General features: G+C 41.8%; 1 protein-coding gene across 3 annotated transcripts in view; it reads left to right on the plus strand.

Moving 5' to 3' along the window:
- Positions 1-2,964: 2,964 nt before the first annotated feature.
- The window catches only part of ARK2N (arkadia (RNF111) N-terminal like PKA signaling regulator 2N), a 47,244-nt gene continuing 23,216 nt past the window's right edge, over positions 2,965-26,992 (plus strand). For 2 of the 3 annotated variants that reach the window (XM_074811738.1, XM_074811739.1), the window contains exons 1-3: positions 2,965-3,134; positions 5,309-5,716; positions 18,732-19,548. In XM_074811738.1, coding sequence (XP_074667839.1) covers positions 5,690-5,716; positions 18,732-19,548 — 844 coding nt within the window. In that variant the 5' untranslated portion in view covers positions 2,965-3,134; positions 5,309-5,689. The remainder of the gene's footprint in view (positions 3,135-5,308; positions 5,717-18,731; positions 19,549-26,992) is intronic. The other variant, XM_074811740.1, reaches the window with a different exon arrangement.

Raw genomic sequence — 26,992 nt, forward strand, 5'->3', positions numbered from 1 at the left:
CCCTCTTCCTTCCCCAGGAGCTGTGGGCTGTAGCTCGGGGGTGGGTGAGCCCCTCGGCGTCCTGGGCACCTTCCCGGTGGTGCCCGTTCAGCCGCCGCTGGCGGCTGCGGAGGAGCCTGGGTGACTCGGCGAAGGAGCGGGAGCGCAGTAAGGGGATGGGTTGGCCGGGTTTCAGCGGCACATTTGTGATTTCAGATGCTTGGCAGCCCGCAGCCCAGCTTGGAAAATGGGCGTTGTTTAAATGTTACTCGGAAGGTGAAGTTTCTATATATTCCTTCTGCAGAGGATGCTTAGTAACGTGCCTACGGATGCCGCCGTCGGGTGCATGGGGATGGGCTCTTGAAAAGTCATTCTCCCCGTCTGGAGGGGGAGGGAAGCTTCTGGCCTGAGGCTGATGGCGAGATGGGAGCAGGGATGGAGGAACTCCTCTCCCCCTGCCAAGAGCCGGGTGAGGGAAGCTGGTCTGCAAGCCCTTACGAGCCGAATTTCTCTCACAACCGGCTTTTACTTGGACGGGGGAGCATGGCTTGGGGTCGCTCCTGCCGTCCGCTCCAGCGCTTATTTCCTCCCGTTGTCTTTGGGGAAGCTCGAGCGCGGCAGAGGGGAGGTGGTGGTGGCAGTTACAATCCCCTGGAAGCTCGGGTGTGGGGCTGCACCGCCGGGCCCCTCAGCTGCTGCAGGAGACTCCGCTGCTCCCTTCCCTGGTGATCCTTTCTAGAGATGTCCCACCCAGACTCCCACTTCTCAGCCGTGTTTGTGGCGGAGGAGTTCTTATCGCTTCCTCGTGGAGGTAACTAATGCTGAAATCATTTCACTCTTGGCAGAGGCGGTTGAAGAATGATAAAGCAAAGCCAGCGGAGGCTAGGAGGGGCACTGGGCTGTACTCTCTAAATTCCTGGAGCCAGCACCACCTCTTGCCTTTCCTCCCCGCTTCCTCATCTTTCAGCCCTTATCCCTGAAAATTCAGAGTGAGTCCCCTGGTATTTCTCCTACTGTGGCATTTAAAATCTCAGGCAATAAAGCTTTCACCACTTCCCTTAGGGAGACAATTTTCCAGCCTACTGTTCTCCATTCAAAAGCTTCCCACCCTGATTCTCAGCTTAAACTTGCCCTTCCTTAATTTCACCCCATTAAAATCATTGATGTATCACCACTCTTCTCCCTTCATGCCACTTACTTCATTCAAATATTTACAGATCACTAACGTCTCCTGGCTTAGTTTACTAATTCTGTTGTACCTGTGATAGTCAGAATTTCTTTTTTTCTTTCGTAATGCCTCCAGCCTGCCGATTCTTTCTGTCATGGCTCTTTGAGCTCCTTTTCCATTTATCACTCTTCTCACAAACGCGAGGCAGATGCTCACCGCCCTCGCCTGTGTCGTTATGCTTTTCTGTATGCCGTCCAAAACTGCATTGCCTGTTCCTCACTGCCATGTCCTAACGCCTGTGCAACAGCATGCCATTCTCCGGGTGTCTTTCAGGAGTTGTGTCTCCAAAGCACGTCCTTCCCTGTAAAGACAGATTCTGGATTATTTTCCCAGAAGCAGCCCGCTGGGTTCTGGAGGTTGATTTTAGTTGGTGGCAGGGCATGGCTAGAGGCGCATAGGAAATGAGAGCAGACTCTGGAGTAGAGCCCCCAGCAGCCCCACACAGGGCAGATTTTATCTTAAGTACAGATTTTGTCAGTGCCCTGTTTGTTCCATCTGATGTTGACACCACCAGTACCGGATGGACTGACGAGGCTGGTGCCCCTGCAAAGGAAGTTTTTCACGTGTTTGGTGAGAAAAGTACTGTTGTAAAAGTGCGTAGCTCTACTTCTACCCGAATCTCTCTCTTGTTTCGCCTCAATGTCATAAATTCTTCTAGGGAGTATGTGATGTCTTTGTTTCCCAAGTCCACATACGTGATTTGCGTGGTGGTGGGGTAGGTGCATATGCACGTTTTTATACTATCAACCTATAACTGGTTCTGTGCCACGAGCAGTGGCTGTGCAGGAGCAGGATCCTCCATCTTTAACACTTTAATTTCCCAGGTGTTTGTAGGCCCTGATCAGGATTTAGGGATTGCTCTGAAACGATTCCTGCCATGTTTTCAGGTGGCAGAGCACTACCTACAGCCTATTGCACACTGGTGCAGCATATACACCCCGGGGCTGCAAAGCTAAACACTCTGATTAAGAAACATCAGAACGAGGTTTAATGGTGCACTATAATGTCACCCTAATTGCACGCCATGCTTCCCCCACCCAGGCCCCAGGTCCCTGATCTCCAGGAGTGCAGAGGCAGGATCCCCAGGATCAGCGTTGGAGGGAGAAGGAGCATTGGCCGAGGTGTTTGAGGTGCTGGGCTGCCGCCACCTTCGCCTGCGTCTCTCCCGCACTCAGCCCTCCTCGTCGCCCAGCCCCTGCACCAGGGGAAGACGTTTCTTTCTTCTCGTTTCCTGGTTTCCATCTGCTTCCTCCTCTGCGTTTTTCCTCCTGTGAGCCGGCTCCAACCGCCGTGCTTGGTCTTCGCCCTGAGAAACCAACACAGCCATGTGCCGTGAGCCCGCAGGCAGGTCTCCCTCCTGGCCCACTGACCGGCTCCCTCAGGTTTCCTCCGTGGCGGGCGACCCGCGGGGCACCAACAACCGCCCGCCTGCTGCCGTGCCCCTCACAAGGCCTCAGGCCCCGTCCCGCTGCCACGGGCGCGGCCACCTCGACAGGCCGGGTGCGCCCCCTCAGGCCGTGCCCCCCGCTGCGCCTGGGGGGCTGCCCGGGGCGGGGGGGGGTGTCTCTCCCGCGGGTGTAGGCGCGAAGCGGTGTCAGGCCGCCGGCGGGTGACAACCCGCCGCTCGCCTCAGGGCAGGGACCGCGGGCGGAGCCTCCCGACGCCCGCCGCGGGGTGGCGCTGTCGGGCGCGGGGGCCGCTCTGCGCGGCGCTCGGTGCTCCGGCGGCGGCGGGAGGAAGTGACGTCGCGCAGCGGAGCCCCGCGGCCTCCGGTGACATTCTCCGGCGTCGGGGGCGGGGGGGGGGAGGCGAGGCGGCGGCGGCGCGGCTGAGAGAGACCCGGCTCCTCCCGGCCGCCCATGCCCCAGCTGCGGCCCCCCGGCGGGGAGGAGGAGGAGGAGGCCAGGAGGGGCCCTGCGTTGTCCAGGTGAGCGGGCCGGGCCGCCTCGCCGCGGGGGCGCCGGAACCGCTGCCGGTAGCCCCGCTGCGAGCGGGCGGGAGGAGGCGGGCCGCGACGGCGGGCTGGAGCGCGCACCGGCCTCGTGTGTGTGGGGGGGGGGGGGGTGTATGTGTGTGTGTGTCCGCCGCCACCTTCCCCCGGGGTCGGCGGTGGCGGGAGCGGGTGGCCCGGCGGTGCCCCGGGGCGGGCGGGCACGGTCCCACCAGGGCAGGGCCCTGCCCGCGCCGGGCATCGTCCGCGCCGGCCAAGAGGGGTTTCAGGAGAAGGCGGGTGCCCGGTGGGTGGCTTCAGCACCGCCCGCCCCGGTAAGCGGTGACCTCCATCGCGGGCCGACACGGTGCCCGGGACGCAGGAGGCCAGCCTCGCCGCCGCTTTTTTGTCCTAACCTTGCCCGGAGTCAGCGGATGAAAGCCTTGCCGCAGCTCCTGCGAGCAACTTCTGCCCACTTTGTGTTGCCTAGGACTTCTGTACCGTGTTGTGGGATGGTGGGAGCTGTTTGGAGAAAAACGCTTTGAAAAACAAGGCGTGTAATTGCTCTAGCTTTGCGCTTCTCCAGGGGTTTGTTGGTTTTTTTTCTTCTTTGTTTACCTTTGGACGATGTGGGAATATGTATTTTATGTGGAAAAAAAGTTCAAGTTGTTCGTTGCTTATCTAGCCTGAGTTCCCCTTGAGCTCCCAACATCTAATGGGTTGCAGATGTGGCTTTCAGCGACACAGCCATCTGAGGAGAATATAAAGTTTAACTGTGCTACTTGCTCTTCTTAAAGAGGAAAAAGGCAGTCTGAGCAGACATTGTAACATTTTAACTATTTCCCGAATTCCAGTATTGTAACTTTATTTGCATTGAGGTTATTGGACAACTACTTAAAAGGCCACTTTTTTACAGATTTGGGGTTTTGTTTTTAACATTTACATTGTGTAGCTGCTAGGGAGAGCTTCTACCTTTGTTAAGTAGCATCGAATCGTATTTATGTCTTCCTAACATAAGGCTACTTGTATTAGCGTTTGTAGATACCTTTGTGAAACCATAACTGCAATAACTTAGTTAAACAAGGTCTTGGCTGTAACTAGTACACACTTTAAACCAACACAAAGTACCTAACAGCATTTCAAAGGCTAAAAAAACCTGTGTGCAGAGATGGTATGGCATAAGTCAGTCCTTTGATACTGGGTTTTTTTCACTGGCATGTAATCGTAGTTTTTAAAAATCAGTGAGTAGTAAGACTTTGAAACCTTGGGCGTCTCATTTTGAAAATGTAAAATTTCTCTTACCCTCCCCCGCTCCCCCAAGGATTTTATTCGGTTTTAAGTCTTCTCTGGTACTTGTCAAGCATTAAGACCAAATAATAGTTCCACTTATAGGCAAGTGCTAGACTATTTCTAGATTTCAAGCTAAAATTTTAAGTGCAGACAGTAATAGCTCTCCTCTTGGAACAGCAAACAAACATTACATTTAAAATTTTTCTCTTAAAGTATTTTACGTTGCTTAAGTCTATTAAAAAACTTAATGTTTGACCTTGAGGTGGAAACCGGGTATGATGCTTTTTTGAGGTCTTCATCTTGTGGTTCTCCTGCCCTAGTTAACACCTGTAATTGCTGTTTCTGTGATACAAGAGCTGAAAGTCAGGCAGACACAGCAGAGCAGCTTCCCCTGCTGCCCTGGAGGGAGGGAAACATTGTCTTTGCAGAGGGAACAGATTTGTAACAAGCTCTGAGGAGACCAGTAAGTTGCTTGTCATGTGTTTGCTAAAACCAAACATCCCTCCCCCTATATACATATACGATAGAAAAGCAGCAAGATGAAGAACGCAGCTGTCCAACAGCAATCATTTTTAAGCATCATTTTCTGAGTATCTCTCACATCTAGTGATACAGAGCAGTCTGTTTCTGGTAAAAGCAGCTCCAAGAGGGGTGGTTATGTGACTACTAAAAGCTAATAAAATACTGCTTTCTGTGGTTCTGGTATGTCAGTAACACTGGTGTTTTGTCTCGGAGGAGGGACAGTGCGGGTGATGGAAGGTAGTACGTGAGTTCGGGCAGCTGGTATTTATGCTGAAGTATGAGGATAACAGTTCTGACTCATTTTTAAACACTTGAATTTTTAATTATAATGCATCGATTATTTCTGTTTTGCTCTTCAGCCTAATTGCTACTTGGCGTCATGAAGAGGTGTGATGAGAAATTCCTGAGAAATCAGGAAGAGGAAAGGACTGTGGTCTTACACATTCAAGCGTATGTTGTGAATTGCAGTCAGCCTGGCCATCTCTGCTTGCACTCGATAAGTCCATGAAGGCTGCCTGCTTGGTAGAAATGAAAGTGCATGAACAAGTTGGGAAATGAGTGGATACATCAAACTGGGTACTGCAGAGGGAGGGGAAAAGGGAAGGAACCTGAAGCCAACCACAAGGCAGTTGAGAGCTGTCGATATGGAGCGATCACAACACACGCAAACCAAGCACTGCTCTAACTGATAAAAGAGAGGTAGGAAGGATGTTTGTGTGCGTTTGACAAATGGGCAGATCATGCTGGCAGCTGACACTGTGGAGGAGGTGAGGATTAATGAGGTAAGATAAGATTGGATGAACAAAGAGTAAATATAGGGAATCATGAAGGGCTTTGAACACTAAGCGTTAGGGAGATAAATTGGTGTAACTTGATCAAGCAACAAGAAATAATTGCTTGGGTTGCCCTGACCCCCCCATCTCCCTGTGGTGTATTTACTTTAAAATGCAGGCTACTTTGCCTTGCCTTGATTTTGCTCACTTTCTTCGCTATCTCTTGTATATTATCATGTCTACTCCCGGCTTCACCAGGAATGTATATTCATATATGACCCACCTGTATATCAACATCTCACTTAAACATATCTGGTAATGAGAGGGAGTCTCTACGTACCACACAGTGAAAGCAGCTGCAGACTGAGCATTCACAACTGTCTGGTTACCCTCTGACCAAAACATCACCACCAGATACATCAGAGCTTTGGAAAATTTTCAAATGAGTAAATAGTTTCAAGCAACCTGTATTTAGTTTTCTATAACATTTCAAAGTTAGTGTGTTGAGGGTACTTTTTGACAGAATTGGGTCTATGGTCAATCTCAGCTTCTGTGTCTCTTTATCTGCAGCTGACTAAGTTACTTAGAAAACTGTAAACATTGACAGAAACTGAGCATCAGATTTAATAACACATTTACTAGATCAGAGTGAGAGATTTAAATACCGTAGTTGCAAGCATATAACTCGCACCTCAGAACAAGCACTCTGGAAAAGTACCACCAAAACGTGAAAATCTTTGCTGGCTTGAACATTATCAGTAGCAGTGGGGAACCAAAAAATGAAGCAGCGGGAGAGAGGGACAGGTGTAGTGCTGGGAAAGAACTCTGGGATAAAACTGTGTGGTACAGTGCGCGTCACTGCGCAGTTACAGCTCCGAGATAATATGAGGCTTACGTGGCAAGAAAACCACTTTCTTCTCTCTTTTCCAGTACGTGAATTGAAGTTCAGCTGAGAACAGACACTAGTGCCTTTTACTTTAGCACTGTAACTCAGGAGCAGCTGAACTGTTAAGACACCGGAATCTGTGGCAGCAGATATTATTGCAGGGAACTTCGTATGATTTTCGTGGTGATTTGTGTTGTCTTTCTGTCGCATCTTTGCGAGGTTTTTAATGCATAATGCAGTTCTGAGTCTGCAACTTGGTCTAGAATGCAACATCTACTAATGTGTAATTCTGAGCAGAAAGAAAACTGGTGAAAGAGACAGTAAAAGAAAACATGCATTCAGTGTAAATATTAGCCTCTGCAGTTGTCTTCTCACAACGGAGTGCATCTCAGAGCTAAACCGGAGCCGCTGATTCCTTGTCGCTTATTCAGTGTTACTGCTGAGGGTTAGAATTTAAATTTGTGGTTGCCCATTCCCACTTGTTAGTGTCCCCTCTTCACATGTCCGATCATGAATAGAGCCTGTACAGTACAGCAGTTTCTCCACAGATGCGACTTACTTTCTGCAGCTGGGGCACACATCGATTACTCATTCAGGACTGAAAATGAGATGCGGCTCAGTCACTGAGGTGTTGCTGTTACACCATTACAGATGCATTACTGAAGGCACGGGAAGGTCAAGTAACATGCCTGTGGTCGTGTGGTGATCAGCTTTAGGTTTGGAATGATCCAACCTGATACCCCTTTTTATTGAAGAAGGTATTCAGGGTTTTACACCAATTTGACCCCGTAGTCTGTCTCTTGAATGCTCAGAAATTGATTTAAGTAGCAGAATAGCATACAAGTTTCAGCGTTATCACGCCTTGGGTTGTTTGGTCTCCAAGAAGACAGCTTAAAAGCTGTTAGGGCTCAATCTGACAACTTTTTAATCATAAGCAGAACAGGTGGTCACTTTTTAATTCAATGCATGTATTTAAGACTCTGAAGCTAACATTTTTGTTTCAATATATGCGGGTTGTGGATTTGACTTTGTAGTGAGACTTCTGCAGTGACCTGCACAATGCTCTTCTGCTTTGATGCCTCAAGATTTCCTGGAAATGAGCAGGAAGAGCCAGACCATGATTGGTTCTTCTTGCTACGTTTCTGCTGTACTGTCTTGTTTAGTGGTGCTTGGTCATTAGCCTTTCAAGACTTATTTTAGAGAAGGCAAATTTCATTTCCATTCATCCAAAATGGGTAGAGACCAAGTGACTCACAGTAGCAGAGCTGGGAATAACTAAGAGCCAGACTTTATAATATCAGTTGTCTGTGTCATGATGCAGTTATTACCATTTCAGTAATTTGCTCTTCCTTGGGAATATTACATTTCCATGATACCAGTTTGAGGTTGGTGCTGTATGCCCCAATAGTATTGTTAAACTTTCTGAAGTAAAAAGAAGGAACTTAATGTGATAGCCAAGTAAGGTTCAGGCAGTACTGTTCTCTTGTACTGTGGCTTTCTCATCAGCTGGTAATCTCCTGACTCCTCAACTCAATCTCCCAGTTCTTGCTGTCTGGGAATGCCAGCTCTTGCTAACGAGACACTTTAAGTAATCTGGGGTTTGGAACTTGATGATCTTTAAGGTCCCTTCCAAGACAAACCATTCTGTGATTCTGTAATCTGGCAAAATAAAAATTTTAGGGAAAAAGGTCAGTAAAGAGTAGGTCAGGAAGCTGTTTACTAATTCCATGTGCTTGTGGTTAGAAATACAGTGTAAGATAAGGGGGGTTCATTGTCTCATAATGAAGTACTTTGGGTGAAATGCTGGTAGCCTACGACCTCATGGTGTTTAATAAGATGTCTTTTGGAAGTGAAGTTGTCACTGTGGGACGGAATGGGCTTGTGGGTAGCAGTGACCATGAGCTGAATTACTGATGAATGCAATTTGAGTTGTCAGGGCTATGGTTCCTCCAGAGCTGGTAGTACCTTTTGATCAACACTATGCAGAATCTGTGAGGAGTTATTAAAAAAACCAAAACCCAACAATTTCTTTGAGTATTGTTTTAAAAAGCCTTTAAGGTGAAGTTTTATTTTCCATGGTTACTGCTATTAATAACTCATCTTTAAGGCAATTCACAGGCTTTGGATCTGCTCACTGTAATGAGGAAAATCCTGACATTTTTGAATACCATAAAACTAAGCTAGGGAAATTTAGTAAATATCTTGCCAGAGATAGCCAGTTATTGAGGGTTTATGAAGTTACAGACCTCATCTTAGTTTAAAGTTGGTTTGATAACAGACGCTTGATTTCCTTTTTTTGTTTTCAAGATCAAAATGGTTTTTCTACTTTTTAAGACCTGTAGTGGGTTTCACTGTTGTATAGAATTCATCAAGTTACAGCAGTGATAAGACTGTTGAATGAACAGAGTGGGGTTGAATTAATACTCCAGACCTGATGCTCTTTTTTTCTTCTATTTCCCCTTTTGCTGAGGAAGTTGTATATATTGTTTACACCTCCTGTTGCTGAACATTAGTTTTATTCTTAAGAAAGGTGTGCCAGCTGAGCCTCTTTTTCCTAAATCAAGAACAACAATGCAACAAATCATTTTGGGGTAAATGGTGCTTTTATTTAAGGGTAAGGTTTTTGTATTTATTTTTTTTTTGTGGGGGTGGGTTTTTTTTCCTCCTGTCAGTACTTGCATGGTACTGATGAAAACTACCTTTTCATTTTCCTTTGCTCTTTTTATAGCTGGTAGCTTGGTGTCTTCTTAGGTGCTGTTATTTAATTTCTGTAGTCAAATACATGCAAAGCCTTCTGTATGTTGTGGGAAAGAAATGTCTGTTTCCTGGTCTGTCTATTACCCTCTCAAGTAGAGGTCAAATTTCTTCACCTCTGCCAACTGGGAGTAAATACTGTAGGAAGTATCTGATAGTAAAAGCCATGCTAGAGGCATTATTCATAACGAGCATGTAGCTGGCTTTTGACCCAGTCAGTTCTGTTTTTTGAAATACCCAAAGTGGCTTTTATTCATTTGAGGAACCAACCTGTGTTTACTTCATGCTATTTTTCATCTGTTGTTTGTCAAAAGCTTATTCTAAATTAACCCTCTCCTGCACTGTCCTTTTTTCTTTACAGACTTCGTTCTCCTTCCGTAACAGTCCCTCTAGTTCTGCTAGTGTTCACAGACATTTGTCTATGTCTGCAATGCCCTGCAAGATTTTTAACTTTTTTGTTGGATTCATTTCTTAGGAAAGCTCAACTGAGGAGGAGAGTGTTAGGATTTGTAAAGATACAGACTCAAAAGGTTAGCTATCTTGAGTTAGCTGTGCTCTTGAATATGGTTCAGTGGCATGGGTGAGCTTAGTGAAGTGGTGGTAGGTTGTTTTCAGTGAAGCTATACTTGTTGGTTATCGAGCCCTAATTAGATCATGTCAGACCAGTGTCATGAGTGCTTTCTTCTTTAGGAGCACTTTGGACGTGTAAAGACTATGGTATCGATTGTTAGCTATCTGACGGATGCTGAAATCTATTGGCATCTCTTATTACTGGTCAAAAAACGGTCAAGGGTTTGGGGTCAAGAACAGGCAACCCAACAGCAGTTGGTATTTTTAACTTTTACTAAAATTTTCATAATTTGAATGCAACATGACTTTGCCTTTAGTGTATTGATACCATTTATTTTTCAGTAATATACCTACTGCAAATTCATGTTGCAATATTTAGATTTTTTTACTACTAGCTTAATAATTCAAGAAATGAATAATGTTAGTGGCTTGTAGATGAGAAAATGACTCGAGATCAGGGTTTGGTTGGCTTCCAGCTCCTTTCCAGCCTTTCTGTAGAATTTGGGCATGTCACCTGATCTTTTTTTCTTCAATTGGCCAGACAATAAAATGGGTGTGTTATGGTTGGTCAGTTAGGTAAGCAGCACTGTTACTGGAAAGAAACGTTACACAGAACTTGACAAAACAGCTCTCTTATCAGCTTGAGAGTATCTCTCCTCCTGATGTCAAGGCTTGTGCAATTTTGGAGTGGTGTTTTGCAAGATCTGGTGAATCGTCCAATGCCTCTCCCTTGCTCCAGGCCTGTCGCTGCTGTCTGTTGTGTAAGATGCTCGCCTTGCTGTCATTCTGGACCCTGATCTCCTTCAGCCAACTGATAAAGTGCACAGCTTTCCTCTGGGAAGTTGAATTACAAAAAGACTCGATGGGTGCTAACTGGCCCAGCGGGTGGGCGGTTCTGCCTCTTCACAGTGGACTGCGGCATGGATTTATGGATCCTGGAACTGCAGCCTGGGTCCCAGAGAACTCACTGCTGCTCCAAGATTTCCAAGTAACAGCAATAGCAAGGTACATTTGTGCCTGTCCACACTGGACCGGATTTGATTTTTGCGTGAGACAGCACAAGCCCTTCGCGAATAACTACTGCAGTACTGAGGTGACTTTACAGCTTGGAAGTTACGCTGCAGTTGTCCTGATCTGCCAATTGGAGCTACTAGCGGGTAATGCAAGGTCTGATTACTTCCAGGATATTTCAGATAACTGTTCATAATTGAAAGAAAATCTGTGCTCTGAAAAGCAGGATGACTTTGTTCCTGTTATGTTCAAGCAATTTAAAATGTGGCTTTTCTGTGAGCATTACTTTATTGACTAGGGTAGAACAATAGACTAACGTTTCTTGAGAAGAGGAGGCCTGTTTGTATAGAATGCCATAAACCAGCAGAGGAAGCACAGAATACATTTCCTTTGAGTAACAGAAATGAATACGTAAAGTGGGAAAATCTCTTGAAGTCAATCTTAGAAAAAGAGGGTACATACGTATGACTATCCTCAGTGGGGTGATCTTCTGCAAGCTAATGTATGGCAGGGAGAAAAATGAAGCGTGGCTATCCTAGCATTGATTTCTGACATTAGTTTTGTTGAGGAATAATGAAAAATCTGAGTAAGTTTCTCAAATTTTTAGGAACAGATAGTAATAAAGATATGTGTGCTCTAATTTTTAGCGTAGAGAGTGTTGTAGACATTAAATCTCTGCACACTTGAGAAAAATTATTTCACTTTGAGAAAGAAATGAGTTTTTTAGAAGGCTAAGTGCAGCCAGCCCTGTGTGCCTTAACTGTATGCTAATGAATTTATTTTTACGAGGACTGTGATTTTATTTTTTTTTTTTTTTTTTTTTTGGTGGGATTCCAGTGCAGCTGGTGAATGTTTCTGGAAGCCTGTGTGCAAGCTTGTGAACTAACCCATAGCTGGTAGTTACCTTGTATTTGAAAGAGGCAGAATATGTGCATTAAGCATTACAAAACCCTGTATTTAAATGTAAAGTCTTGCTTCTTACTTACCATGAAAAATGTTGCTTTTCAAGGTTGCAAAGGATGCTCGGCAAACCTTTGTTTTAACACCTGTAGTTTTTATTCAGTCTTGGATAATTGGTATATGCAGCATGTTGAGTACTCAGTAGGAGCAGCCTATTTTTAACCTTCATTTGTTTATGCAAAACCAGTTGAAACACAGTATTAGTTTAATCCTTTCTTCTTTTGTTTCACACCACAATTCTGTTACCAGGTCGGTTGCAAAGGGTCCTATTCTTTAGGATTGCTACTAGGCCTGATTTATGAATCATCTGTTAAAGAGCCAGCTCCACTCCCAGAAATGTGCCTTAGGTAGAATTGTGTGCCAGTGAGTCAGCTTTAGGGCAGCATTTTCAAAGGAACACTATATAAATTACACAGTATCCGTGTGGGGGTGGCTTGGTGTTATGATAAATCTGCTCTGGAGCATGGTGCACCCACATCCACACAGAGCTGAGTCAACTGTCTTAAACTGACTGCTGGTCACACTTCTGTTGTTCTAAGCGCACGGGTATGTGTGACACTTACAAGAAAATAAACAAGAATGTGTGTTGTCTTGGGGAGGAGATGAACAAGTCCAAAAAACAGTACTTGGGAGATCCAGAAAGCGTTGGTACTTCACTGTTTGTCTGGATGCACATTAGTCTTTTCTGATGGGGTCTAATTATTTGGCTTGATTAGTTTTTAGTTACTGAGGCATTTTATTGTTGGGCATATCTGTATGTGTTATTCATACTAAAATGTCACTGGTGAGTTTGCAGAATTAAGCGTTTTGGCTTTTAATGGAAACGAAGGCGATTTGAGTAGAAAAAAAGCATGACCAACATGCAGATACACCTACAAAGGTTTTTGGTAAAGCTTTGGAAGAGGCCGGAGTCACATCTTCAGAGTTATATGGCTCTCTGTCAGAAGAGGACGGAACTTTGTTTTTTGCCATAACTTTCTCCTGTACTATGAAGTGGATTTGTGCATTATAGTCCCCTCTTCAGGACCCAGGTCATGTGCAGCTTCTGTTCCTTCCCAACCCGCCATCCTTAAGACGCCTATTAGTGTATCAAGTGTTTGATTCAGAGTTCTTGATGAGCTTGCCTGAATGTTTACGTTTTTAAAAAAAGTCAGCTGGTTTACATAATTTTATTAGTCTCAGTTGTATACATTTGTTATTACCTCTCTCATACCTCTGACTTACTCCATCTATACTCGGTTATATTGGGTAAATGTGAGATAATGTAATCCACTGGTGATGGAAATAATTGTTTATGTAAGTATGAGCCACTGTAGTCTTTAGTTCTGTATAAATACGAAAATATATTCAGATTTTGATGAAAATACTGATTTCTGTGACACTGAGGCTGTAAGGTAGTAGGTGCTCTGGAAGGATCTCTGTAGTTAGCAGTGTATTCTGAGCAAGTAACTCCTACGCAGCTGTGCAGTTTAACTTTTCATTTATGTAGTCACAAAAGCTTAAAGAACATATTGATGTTATTTTCTGTGAAAATGTAGGTACAGTTTCTCATTTTTGTAAAATTACAGCTTGTGAATGAATGGCTAGTGGTGCGAGGAGGTAGGTTCAAACTGTTTTCTTTCAGCGCTAACTAAAATGGCATTAAAAACCAGTGTTCTGCTAGATAATTTTTTTCATTTTAACAATTGCTAGAACTGGCATAAGAAGGTGTTACGGTCATAAGCAGGGTAACTAAGTGGTCTGTTGGACTCTGAGTAAGAGGAAATGTGTCAGTAATAAACTAAAGGGACTTTTAACAGCAAGCTGCTATGAAAAACTTAGTACTTCTGAAGTAAGAATCTTACATATCCACAGCTGCTGAGAAGAAGAGCTGTTTTGCTTCATAAAAGCTAGGCATTCATTATGATTAATCAGTTCAATAACACCTAAAATGACAATGTGCAATTAAGGTTAGGATGTTATGGTGTTTACTAAGTATTTCTGGCCTTATCATCTGTTTGGCTGAAACTCATTTCCTTCTGACATTGCAGCATATGCAGTTCTAAAGAACAGCATTTACTGAGAGCAAACCAGGTAAAAATATTATGAAGGATGTATGAGTTGCCAGTTATTGATTGATAAAGGGCATGCATGCCATCTTCAGTGTAACTCTTTATGCAGTAGTACGTATTACTTAGTAGTGTAGCATACATTCTATGATAGTTGCTCTTCAGGAAGCTGCTAACGTGTCTGAATTTAACTTTTTGCTTTTCAATAATTTTTTATCTTCAAAAATCTCTTCTCAGAGCAAACAGTGCTGTGAAACAAACACTCAACACCCTTTCCGGTGTATACTTGGAACCTATGAGACCAAACAGCAGGTAGTTTTTAATCAGATTTGTTATTTTCTAAAGGGATGGTTTGTGCTTGCTTCCCCTTCCCTCCTTCCTGCCAACTCTGGCAGAAAATTTCACTTTTCAGGTTTTGTTTTCTGCTGGCTTACTGAAGTGAATCTACCCAAGAAGGGATGAGCCAGTTCTGGTGCAAAGGAGGGAGCGTGACCATGCAGTCATGATTAGGTGGTAGAAGAGTAGGGGGTAAAAGCCATCCCTGTTAGTGGCAGCAAACTGTTAGACTGGCTGGGCCGTCTCTGTTAATCTGACCTTCAAAATTCTTCTGGATTTCTTCACTGAAGGGCAGGTTTTGTGGTGTACAAATTACGTGCCTCTACAAATGAATCCACAAGTTGAAAATATTTTCCAGGTAAAGGTACAGTTAGATATTTAATGGCTTCTGCATACTGGTGTGTTCTATGTGTGGCTGGAAAATAAAGTAATTCTTGTTGGAAAAATCTAGCACAGAAGTTTTTACAAAATTGGCTTTTAAAATCATCAGTGCAGTATCTGCATCGGAAAAAGGAGAATGGCATTTCTGAGCAATATCTAAGTATCCATCTGTGTCTGTAAGCATCTCAACTTATTTTTCAATGCTGTGTTCTCATTTAAATAAAAAAACTCGTCCTTCTCTAGCATCACCTTGAGATTATCTTTGCAAGTATTGCTACTAGAAAAGCGAGTGGCAAGAAAGGAATGGGAGTTTTTCAATAGAGTCTCTTCCTCTCTCTGATCTGTACATTTCTCAAGTAGAACTAAATCGCTGCATTTTTTCTTACTTGGAGACAAGGCTTTCCTTGGCATAGATATTTTCCCCCGAACTGTCTGTATTCTTCCCTGCAGCAAAGTCTGTCTCAGTCACAATAGACTTTTCTTCCACTGAGATAAAGATGTTGTTCTCTTTTATATACATACTAATGCTCAAATTGTTGACATTCAAATAGCCAGTTCAAGGAACCTGGAGAGTACAAACCTCCTCAGAGCAAGAATTTTTTTCCGTGCATACACGCATATGTTAGTGTTGACCAGATATACTTTGGTATGGTTACTAGTCCCTGTGCTGCCTTCTTGTCCCACAAGCAGGGTGGTTTACCTGGTGTGCAGTATGCCAATATATGCACAGCACTGTGGTATTTTATTTATTTTATGTTTGCCCAAAGAGGGGTGCTAGGTGGTAACTCCGCAAAGCTAGCACACCGCACGAAAGAAGTATTTACACACTTCAGACTACACGAATACGCATGTACTGTAATGATCATTGGGTAGTTTCTTATTACTTTGTCCCTCATTGGTTATTTAAATTAGCTTGCTTGCTGTGTAAATTAGCACTCATGCTCCTTACAGGCATGAGGGACAAGTCTTTTTGGTCTTGGATTGAGTCTGTGCTCGTGATCTTCCCCTGCTGCCTTTACTTCTCCCCTAGTTACCACAGATTTTTGCTGACTTTATGCTTCTTTGGCAATTATTCAACCTTCAGCACCTTCTGGGCAGGATGTTCCCTTTTTATCAATCTTTTGGCTCCTCTTCAAGGGTATAGTAGTTAGCAAGGCCTGCAAAATATCAGACTTACACAATAGAGCCAATGTTTAACGGTCCTCCTTAGAAGGTTTAAATGCAGTATATCTAACTTGAGTAGTGTCACTCCAACCTAGGCACTTACTCAAACATAGTTTTACATGGGTAACATTCTCATTGAAAATATATTTCACTGATCACTGCATGAGGGATCAAACCAGCGTGGTTGAGTAGTTAAAGTAAGATCCTACTTAATAATAAAAAATCTTAAGTCATTCTAATTAGGCTGTTAGCAAGGTTGGCAACGTTGAGAGATGGAAAGGCAAGTACAGATGTTCTTGTCATCCCTTTGGGCTCTGTGAGGTAGATGATGTCCCCAAATAGGATGTTTATGAAAAAAAGTCTCTAGTTCACTTGAGTCTCTTTAGCTTTGTGTCGAGCTCTGTGCTCCCCAGGCTAAAAAGGAGGAGTAGTGCAGAAGCTGCTCTGCAGCTATGAGTATGAATATTTAAATATATTTCTTTTGGCCAGGCTAATATTCTTCTGCTGTGTGTTTGAGCAACCCATTTTTTCCTTGCATGTACATTTCAGAACTCTTAGAAAAAATATTTTTCAAAGTGCTTGACAAGAGTAAAGCTGGGAGTTGCACTAGCAGCTACATACCTATCCCAGTGTGTATCACTCTTGGCCAGTCATTCAGTCATCAAATCTGTGCTTTACCTGTATAATAGGAGAATTATTTGATGATATGGGTTTGCAGATTAAATATGTAGAAATACTGATTTTATTACAGTATTGGGATGCATTCATGTCTTGGAATGTGTATTCATCATTTGGGTTTGTTGATGCTGTGATGTGGCCTTGGAAATAAATTTGTTCTTACATGATATTTATTGCCTAAATTAAATTACCATCTCCAGAAATTCTTCTTTTAAGTTGCTTTCAGGAGAGTTCTACTCAGTGCAGGTATTGGCAAAGGTTTTTTTTATATATATGTTCCTGTATTTTACTTTTTTTTTGAAGTAAAATGCTGGATCTACTGTTTGTTTGGGGTTTTGTTTTTATTAATTTATTTTTTCATTGTATTTAGCAGACTTAGAGTTGTCATCTCCATGTTTCTTGTGTGATATTAACTGAGCTTTCTTTCCTTAACTGGTGTTTCTCTCTCATAAATGTTTTCATAATTCCCTTGTACCATACAGCAGTTCTTTCATTAGCCTGAAGGAAGCATGAACTCTATTTTAGTATTCTTTAAAAATGAAGTTTCAAAGTGGGTTAGGGCAGACAGGACAACACTGAGCTTTTCACAGCACCTTTTAGAAGCATGGAAGTAGCCTTATTCTGTGCTGCAGATGGAGGGGGGAAGCAGCATACCATTACATACATACATACAATTACAGGCAGCTTGGGATGGATCAGGAAACTGAAGAAGGATTGTCAGGGTACAGAAAAATACCTCTGAACCATCCATGCTTTCTCAGGCTGCTTAAGTACTAATTGTACTTGTCTGCAGAAACGCATCTTTTAAAAAACAGTAGATTAAATTTTACTACTGCTTTTTCTTGTCTATGCTTTTTTTGAAGTGCCATAATTTATTATTTACTATACTTCTAAACCCATAAATGATTTGTTCCATACCATTTTGATCTTTCAGTTACCACATTCACTTATAGATAAATTCTGTGTGATTTATCTGTAAGTGAATGTGGTAACTGAAAGATCTTTTTTCTATGTTGAATTCCAAGTGAAAATTAAGGTGGAAGGCAAAATGTGAATAATGAAGATAAAGTTATAATTTTATTGATCTCTAAAACAAAATTTCCCTGAAGGTGCTTCAGGTACTTTTGGGTTGATAACGTGCAAATTATCAGATAAATAGCTTGGGTTTTGTATTTGTACTGAAGCAATGCAATTTATTAAATTATAACTTGAAGTAAAATGTAGAATACTGGTGTGGGTGGATACTGTGTCTTGCTTGCAGCCTGTACTACTTGATGCTGTTTTCCTCGCAGATTTGAGAGAAAGTAGGTCAGCCTGTAGGTTCTCATACAACCAGGACTTCTATGGAAGACACTCAAGGAGCACTTGAACAGTGTATTAGAGACTCCTAAAAAATCTTTACATGACTCACAGGCGTGGTGGTGGCTCTCTGCTGAGAACAAATCTGTGTTACACATAGCTAATGCGTCTCAAGACATTGCCTGTAGATGTCGTAAACCCCGTGTCTCTGACAGTTTAGTATCGCTTTATGGCACTTGTAAATACGTCTTTGATACATAAGATCTACTGCCAGAGCGGTTCCCCTGGAAAAGGAAGGTGTTTGTAGTTTTGCTCTGTAATGTTCAGCAGCTGCTCGGTTTCTGCTCAAAGTGACTGGATTTTCTCCTATGTCATGTTGGTACTGTAAGTTTGCAAATTGCCTTAAAAACATTGTAATTTTACAAGGTTGAGGTCCTGTTCAACTGAAAGTAGATTTCCCATCGATATGGAAACTGAACTATATTCTGGTCTGTCCAGGTAGATGACTACCAAGTCTGGGAATTTTCAGGCTGGCAGTATTCACAAGGGCTAAAATTCTTCATTAAAATACATTTAAACTTCCAGATAAAGAAGTTTAGCATACATTGCATATAATATAGTGATTTGAATTTTGTAAAGTAAGAGTTTAGAAATATTTTTATTATTTTCTGGTCAGTTTTGATTATTCTCGTGAGGTGAATCACATTTAATGTGATTTCAGTACCATCTTTCACGGGTGTGCAAAAGGAAAAAAGTTTGGTGTAACAGGATGGGTTCTCTAGGAAGAAGTAAACAAAGAAAACCAATACAATACTGAACCACACTGTAATTGGAAGCAATGAGTTGTTTAGGGAGTGCTGTGAAGAGCAGGATCGAGTGAGTTACGTGGGTAAATTATTCTTGCTGTTCTGTTCTTGTGCAGGCTGCTGTATTGCTGAAGTCTGTATCTAGTTCAGCCAGTCTTCCTGACGGCGTGCTCCATGCTTTGAGACCAGGAGGACCTCAGTGTTCTGAAATGAAGATGGAGGCGGTGGGAAAAGCAGAAGAACTTGTTGATTCAGAAGTTCCGACAAAGACTTCTGAAAAGCAAGAGACTGCTCCTGATGAAGACGGACCTATAGAACTCGAGACACAAACTCAGAAGGACAGCGTGCCCGCTGCAGCAGACTCTGCGGTGCTCTCTTCAATGCCTTGCTTACTGATGGAACTGAGGCGAGACTCTTCGGAGTCTCAGCTAGCATCTACAGAGAGCGATAAGCCAACGGGTGGTCGAGTTTACGAGAGTGACTCTTCTAATCATTGCATGCTTTCCCCTTCTTCCAGTGGGCATTTGGCTGACTCAGATACATTGTCTTCCACAGAAGAGAATGAGCCCTGTCAGGCTGAAGCTGCTGTAGAGGGAGACCCTTCTGCGGTGTCTGGGGCTGCAGTTGGGAGGAAATCCAGGCGATCCAGGTCCGAAAGTGAAACTTCAACAATGGCTGCCAAGAAAAACCGACAGTCTAGTGATAAGCAGAATGGTCGAGTTACCAAGGTAAAAGGTCATCGAAGCCAAAAGCACAAAGAAAGAATCCGGCTCTTAAGACAGAAACGGGAGGCAGCTGCTCGCAAGAAGTACAACCTGCTGCAGGACAGCAGTACCAGTGATAGTGACCTGACGTGTGACTCGAGCACGAGTTCATCAGATGATGATGAAGAGGTTTCAGGGAGCAGCAAGACAATCACTGCAGAGATACCAGGTAGAGGATGTTTTTTAAACTGAACTGTAACGCATCTGACATCGTTTCTCAGCTGTCATGCTAAATTAGATGAGTGACACTTGAGAAAACCCAGGAGAACTGCAGCTCTGTAAATTTGAAGACTGCAGTATATTAACAAGACATGGGCAAATTTTAAAATCTGTTCTGAGGTTTCAGTGCACTTTTGCACGCCAACAAAGTATAGGAATGGTAAATTGGAGGAAGGACTGTCTTTGAATTCTGGAATTTTCAGATCTTTTCCTTTGTAAGCCTACACGAACTCCTATCAGTGCTGTCAAATCCCATTAGATGGTGATAATCTATTAAATACATTCTTAACTGGCCAGCTTTGCTTTAATATGTTAAGACCACAGCTTGGCAGCTGTGTTGGAAATAACATGGCATACCTCTTGCCTGTGTTACAGTAGGGCCATGTTCATTACTGCACTTAGGCTGTGCTTTCAGCTCTATGTTTCAGTGCATGACAAACCTACCTAGCCTTATTGTAAATTCTTGCAGATTGCAGCTGGTCACCTATTTTAGGACATAAATATGAATTTGTTTACGCAGGTGCCTAAGCTATAGCCACACCTAAATTTCCAACTTTTTAGACAAAGCTGTTACCATTTCCTATGTCATGAGGATCTATAATTTCTATACTTCTCATTTTCTGACACATCTGTGTTAAGATTGGAGGTAGCAAATTATAGGGGCCTTCTCGTGATTTTATGAGCAAAAGAAAGATGAATTCTTAAGTTTCTTGTCTGCTGAGCCTTTGTTATTTTATTAGCCCAAGTGCCGTGGACAGGATTTTGTGTGAATTATTCTTGCAGCATATTATACCATAGAACCATCATCATATGGCAATCATCATATGGCAATCAAAAATAAAATCACATAAAAATAAACTTTTTGGCTTGCCAATTATTACTGGGTTACATGCCTTTTTGCCTCTTGTGCTAGAAGTTTGGTTTTTTTGGAGATAAATATCAGCTTACATAGGACAAGAATATTTAAAGGAAAACTGCAATAATTAGTTTTAAGTTGCTTAACTGATGTTTGCTAGATGAATTAATTAAAATATTTGCAACAGATTTTACAAACAACTGTGTTTTAATTTACTTGATTATGGTGAGTGATTCTGTCACCATGAGAACTGGCATTTTTCCCACATACTGCTAGGAAGCAGGTTGCACAAAGGAGGTTCATGTTTATTATTAGAAAGTCTGGGAGAGGCATAGTCCTCCTATAATTCTTGTGTAGTAAACTTTTAATAGAGATCTAAAATTATTTTTACCAATTTAGTAGTCAGACTTCTAGCTTTCATAGCCTTTTTATTTACTATATTTACATTTTGATGGGCAATTAAAGCCTTATTTAAAGCCTGTCAAAGAAGACTATTTCATTCAGTTTTGGGACAGGTTCCTTCCCACCCCCCAAAAAACCCAGAACACACATAATAAATCCCCCAGGTTATATTCTTTTTTTAAGTCATAAAAGTACCTTGTGACCCAGAAAGCCACCACATGGTATTATTTTCAGATCTGCTTAGATTTCTGACTTCCACTGCAGAGACCTGAAACCACGCTAGGGTACTTTTTCTGTGTCACTAGACTCTTCTGTATTTGAGCTCTCAGTCTTAACTGTGAGGTAATTGCAGTGAAAAGTTCCCATTGCAGTGCACAAAAAAACTTGATGATGTAGTCATGATTACACCAGGGCCCAGTTTTACCTGTGATGCAAGATGTGGGAGTGCAAAAACCATCTTGAGGAACAATGACCTTTATTCTTATTTCATAGCCCCTATCATCTGCTTGATTCTAAATTACATTTAAGACATTAAAACTTGTGAGCTGTCCTTTTGGAATTAGGTACAACGTGTACCTGCCACATTGTGGTTTTCCTTTAAATAGAAATGACTTTAGTTTGTGGGGAGCAGTCTCCAAGTACAAGAGAAAAATACTCTCTATAGAGATAAGGACAAAGCTGGCCAAAAATGCATCCTGTGCTCCTTGTGGGTTAATGAAACGTTGTGGTCTTAACAGATGCGATGGAGCTGTGAGTCTGAGTAGGACTCCCAGCTCTCTGTCGCAGTGGTAGGTTCACATGCCATCTGCGGTCCCTCTTCTTGGAACTGGCAAAGTGCTTCACTTTATTTTTTTTTTTTTTTTTTTGACTAGAAAGCCATTTTAGTGCACTTAGCATTACACTGTGAATATCCTCAAAATATAGGGAATGAACATGTAGTTAGAAAATAATACAGGGTATCAAAAAGCATTACTGGAAATTCAGGCCATGAGTGTCCTGTGCACACAGTCAAAAGCTAAGAGGTTTAACTTGACACTTGAGTGTCAAGAAACTACCGTGCACCTGTCAGAAGGATGTAAGCGTGAAAAAACTTTTGCCTTTACTTTTGAAAAAAGTCTGTACACATTGATGCAGAAGAGCTTTATAGGTAGCGTGTGTTCCCCTTAGTCTTCCTGTATTTGGACACTTCAGGTGTAGTGTGGATTACTGTCTCAACATAGCTTGTTATTTGGACTGATTTTTCACGCGTCTGTTGTCTGAAAAATAACTTTGCCAACAGAGATGCTCTAAAATTTTTAGTGACAGTTAATGTGGCTTTCATGTACAAAGGTTATATATACATACTCTGGCTCTTAACCTTCCATTGACACAGGTAGCGTTACAGAAGACAGTTCGCTTCTGTGGTCTGAGTAATTAAAGTGCCACATTTGAGAATACAGTAGTCTTTTATGTTTGACTAAACCTCTTCCATTTTAATAGTGCAGTTATTTTTTTCAAGCCATCCACATCACTGGCTCTGAAATATGTTTGGCTAAATGAGTAAGGTAAGGGAAGTGTTCAGTGAAATGCATAATAATGCCATGAAGTTATGAACCAAGCAGTTGTGCAGTAGAGAGCCAGTTCTCTGCTGAATTCAAATGTACCGTGGATTAAAATACTGGCAGGCTTGTTCTTCTCAAGAAAGATTGAAAAGTAAAGAGTTGAGATCTTACTGGTGATACTTCAATAAAACTATTGTGAGCTCAGCAGGAGCTAAGCACAATATATGTTATTCTGAACGCATTATATGGTGTTAATTTACACCTGAAAGTACAGATTCAATCTAAATTTCATGGGTGCTACTGAGAATCTTTTTACTGACCTTAGCAGTCATGATCTTGGGCTCTTTAATTCAGGGAATGCCATGATTTTTGAATTATTGCAGATGAGGAACAATTTCTTATCTTTTAATGATTGAGCTTCTCTGTTGGCATTTAGGATTTTACCATTCTTAAACACCAGATAGCATCCATGGTGTAAGAGGATGATCTTTGAGTCCTGAAATAGGTTCTGCTAGACCTGCTGCTGTTGAAAGCTTTTCCTTTGTACAATTTCAAATTTGAATGCGCAAATTAACTCTGAATGAAATTGGCATGAGAGCAAGTCTGGGAATCAATATTTGTTTCTGTGTAAACACTTTCTTTGGGAGAAGGAAGGGGTTTTTAAAAATTCAGATATAATATGACAATATTGGCATTTCACCACCATTATGCTTTCTACAACTCAAAAGAATTGGAATTGAAATAGGAGTGAGTAATGCTTTAGGCTTTCAAAAAAAATCTGTTAAAAAGTTTGAGTATACAGAAATCCCAAGAGAGGAGCACAGTGTGTGTAAGGGACTCTCAGCCACGTTACTTCCTCCTAAGAATTGTCCGTAGACCTCAGATGAAGCATCTTGCAAGGGATGGATTTGGTTGAAGTAACTCAGAATGACGATCATTTACGAACAGGGAAAAAAAAACCTGTTAAGAGTGATTTGCAGTAAGATACTCATCTGGAAATGTTGGGTAGCATAACGCCACAGAGGAATCCGCTGTTGCTAATTAGAAGGAAGATGTGGCGTATCTTCTTAAATTGTTAGGTTGTCAAATTTCCTAAAGTAAATAACTTTGGATTTGGTCATTATTTGGATAGTACTTAATAGATCCCATAAAGAGACAGCATTGGGGAATTTCTTAGGTGCTTTTCTGCGGGAGGTATTGTCTTGAAAATAAGATACAAGTCTTGGATTCTGACCCCTTTGTGATTGCAGATTTCTTTGCTTTTTAACTTAGTGTAACTTCAAAAACTATAGAGCTGTAAGTTTGCAGATAGCAAAAGAACCACTTAGATAAATGCTAGCAATTTTATTATAATAAAAGTGCGTTTTTAGATTTTTTTATTTTAAACTGAAGGCCACCAGTAAAGAAAAGATTGGCTACGGCTTGTTACAAGAACTGCAAGGGAAGCATTTGACACGTTGATTTGCTGCTACTGTAAATTGTAAATATACTATGAATGATGCCTTTTAAAAATAGTATTGCAGGGTAATACATACTTCAATTTGCAATACCATGTTGTCAACTTTGACAATGCTAGTTCATTCGTAACTTTAAAAGCCCAGCTAGATTGTCTCCAAATCGCCATCAATAGTTTTTATTTAAATTACAATTAAAACTTACTCAACGTTACTTAAAAGTGTCTGATCGTAAGCCTGTGGAAGTCAGAAAGACTGCTGTTCAGTTATGTGACCTTGGGATAAGATCCCTGACTAAAGATGAATAAACAGAATCGTATTGGATGATCAGCACTAGGAGCATATGAACAGAAGGAGTGTTTTTTTCAGGGAGGAAAAAGACATTGAATATACAAAAGGAACTACATTTTAGGAGAAAGTTACCATTTTACTTAATTACTTTTAGTTAAAATGCGGTTGGAGGGATGCAAATTAGTTGCTATGAAGTAATTTATTTTTGAGCAGAGGACCCGAATGCTCAATTTCCAGCTTGTCTGATAGGTAAACAGATGGGAGAGAGGACTTAAAAAGTAGGGTTTTTAATAGGTTTTTGGCCCCCACTGGGTAGCATTGCTACTGCTCGGAAATAAGAGAATAATCTTAGGTTTTGCTTAGCTGTTACTGAAGGACTTATGTATACCTCATTTAAATAGCTCCTAAAAACAATGTATTGCTTAAGTACTACTGTAATTTCATGTACAGAATGAAATCCCAATAAGGATTTAGTGCCTTATGTTTTTATTAGTAAAAATTTGCTTAAGTTGTGCAATGATTTCGCTCATTCTTAGGATATTTTCTATTATTCTTAAGCTAGAGCATCCCACAAGTTTTGTGGGATACACATTAAATTGTCAGGTTCTGTAGCTGCTTTGTGTAGTTTAGTGTGATGCTTGTCTTGTTTTGGAATTACCGTAGGTAAGGTTTGTGAGTTGGGGGGGCATGCACACATTGTTTATTATTCCTCAAAACAGGTACAGAGCCTTGTTTTCTTGGGGTTTCACTGCTTCCTACAGGATTCCTGGGTGAACTCTAAACTTAAAAAACACTGCCTTTTCTTATTGGTATGTAGAGTAAGGTAACGAGGATGGCCTTCTCACTGCTAAAGTTCTTCCTGATAATCCCAAAGTCATTTTCGCCATGTTTTTGATGGACAGGAGGACAATTTCCTTCCAACTGCATCCTGTCTGTTTTCTGCCTTGGCTAGAATTAATGCCTGAAATGCTGCTCAGCCGGCGGCTCATGTGATGGAGGGCAGGCCTCTAGTTGGTGTGAGGTCGATCACTCCTACCTGTCATGTGGATTAGCCTGTGATGTAGCTGTGTCCATCAGACCTAACAGAGGTTGCTTTCACCTCATGTAGTAGCATAGCATTCGCATATCTTTTCACGTTTGTGTGTTTGTGTTGTGTATTCTTTTTATTGGTGTTTAGCATGTTTTCCAGAATTAGACTAAGAGCTTTGGGCTTGGCCACTTTAGATGCTGGAATCACTATATCAGCCTTTCCCTCTGTTAACCTTGTGTAAAATTTTGTCTGTGTTTAACAGTCCATTATAAAAGGGTTCAAGTATGTAAGTAAAATACGCATAATTTTTCAGGTTTATCAGTTAATAATATTTTGGATTGCAGATTAACAGAACTAAACATGTTATTGTATAATATTTTTGACACTTTCAGTCAAGTTCAAAACAAACTGCAAGGGAATTGGACTAATTTTGTTTATTTATTTAAAAAAGACCTTTGTGACAGAATTGTCTGAGAATTCTAGAATAAAAATAATTTTGAAGCCAAAATTTCTATTATAACCTCAGTGAGTGTAAAACGGGTGTTTTTTGACGGTAATGCTGTTGGTTACTATTTGCTAATTCCTCCCCCGTTGTCATATCCAAGGGACACAATTAGAAAAGTTGTTTTCCTGAGTTAACATGCCTTAATAAACAATATTATGTTTTTACTTAATGATGTCTTATCAAATGGCCTCAATGTCTTTAAAGCTGGCTTCAGTCGTGCTGGGGGATCTGGAGGAGCGACCAGGGAAATTCCAGGATTGCTTGACAGGGGCACCGTGTGGGATAGGAACTGCATAGGCAATGTCCTGGAAGAGGCCATGAACTGCTTTGCCGAGATGCAGAGGCAGACAGAGGAGAAATTTCGCATGTGGATAGAAAAGCTAACCCGTCTTGACACGGATGAAGAAAGCAAGCAACAACTGGAGCCCAGGGAACCTAAAATTCAACTAGTTGGCCAAAGAATCCCCCCAACCACACAGTCAGGGGCTTTCATACAGATGCCTGATAGCCAAGTACTTCCACAGCAGTCGTTTAATTCTTACATGGGCTATCAAAATGTCGATGCTACACTAGAGTTTCCAGTGACTTTTAATAACAATTTTCCACCTATCTTTCCAGAGAATGGGAATATTGCAGAGCCTGATCTGAATCAATCATAAACTTAAATCCGGTCTTTGCAATCTTGATGTTACTTTGGATTATGCTAAAAACAAGGTTTGCTTTTCTCTTCGTATATGTTTGTTTTGTTTTCCTCTCTTAGGTTTTATTACCATGTTATTTTTTTTTTAATTTATAGAGAATATATACGTAGTTTAAAAAACCACACAGCGTACCCACATGCATGTGCCAGCACACGCATATCAACACCTTTAAAGGTGTGCAGGGGGAAACTGCCCTAAGCTTTCATTACCAAACTTGGGAAAATATAACTCAGAATTCTTCCTTAGGTACCCCAAAATCAGTAGAGCTGTGTTTGCTACAATAGGAGCATTCAGAGTGTTCATCCAAATGCTCTTTTTGCATGTTAAAATATTTATATAAGGAAATAAGTTTTATATTTAAAGATGTAAAGTACCCTAGGGAACCGGACTAGATACAGACCCATAACATTTCCTTAACTGTCTGTTTAGTCCCAAGTTTTGCGACTTGACCATGTCACACATGAGTTTTTTCTTCTTCCTTTTTAGGCAGAAGTAATAAGTAAGCTTACCTTAAAGATTTAGCTATACATAACAAATGTGCACAACGGATTATTTTTTTGTCTCCCATTTAGTAGTTCATTTTCTGTCCAGAGTTTTTATTAATGTCACTGCTG

This window comes from Strix aluco, chromosome Z (genome assembly GCF_031877795.1).
Source record: "Strix aluco isolate bStrAlu1 chromosome Z, bStrAlu1.hap1, whole genome shotgun sequence".
Lineage (NCBI taxonomy): Eukaryota > Metazoa > Chordata > Aves > Strigiformes > Strigidae > Strix > Strix aluco.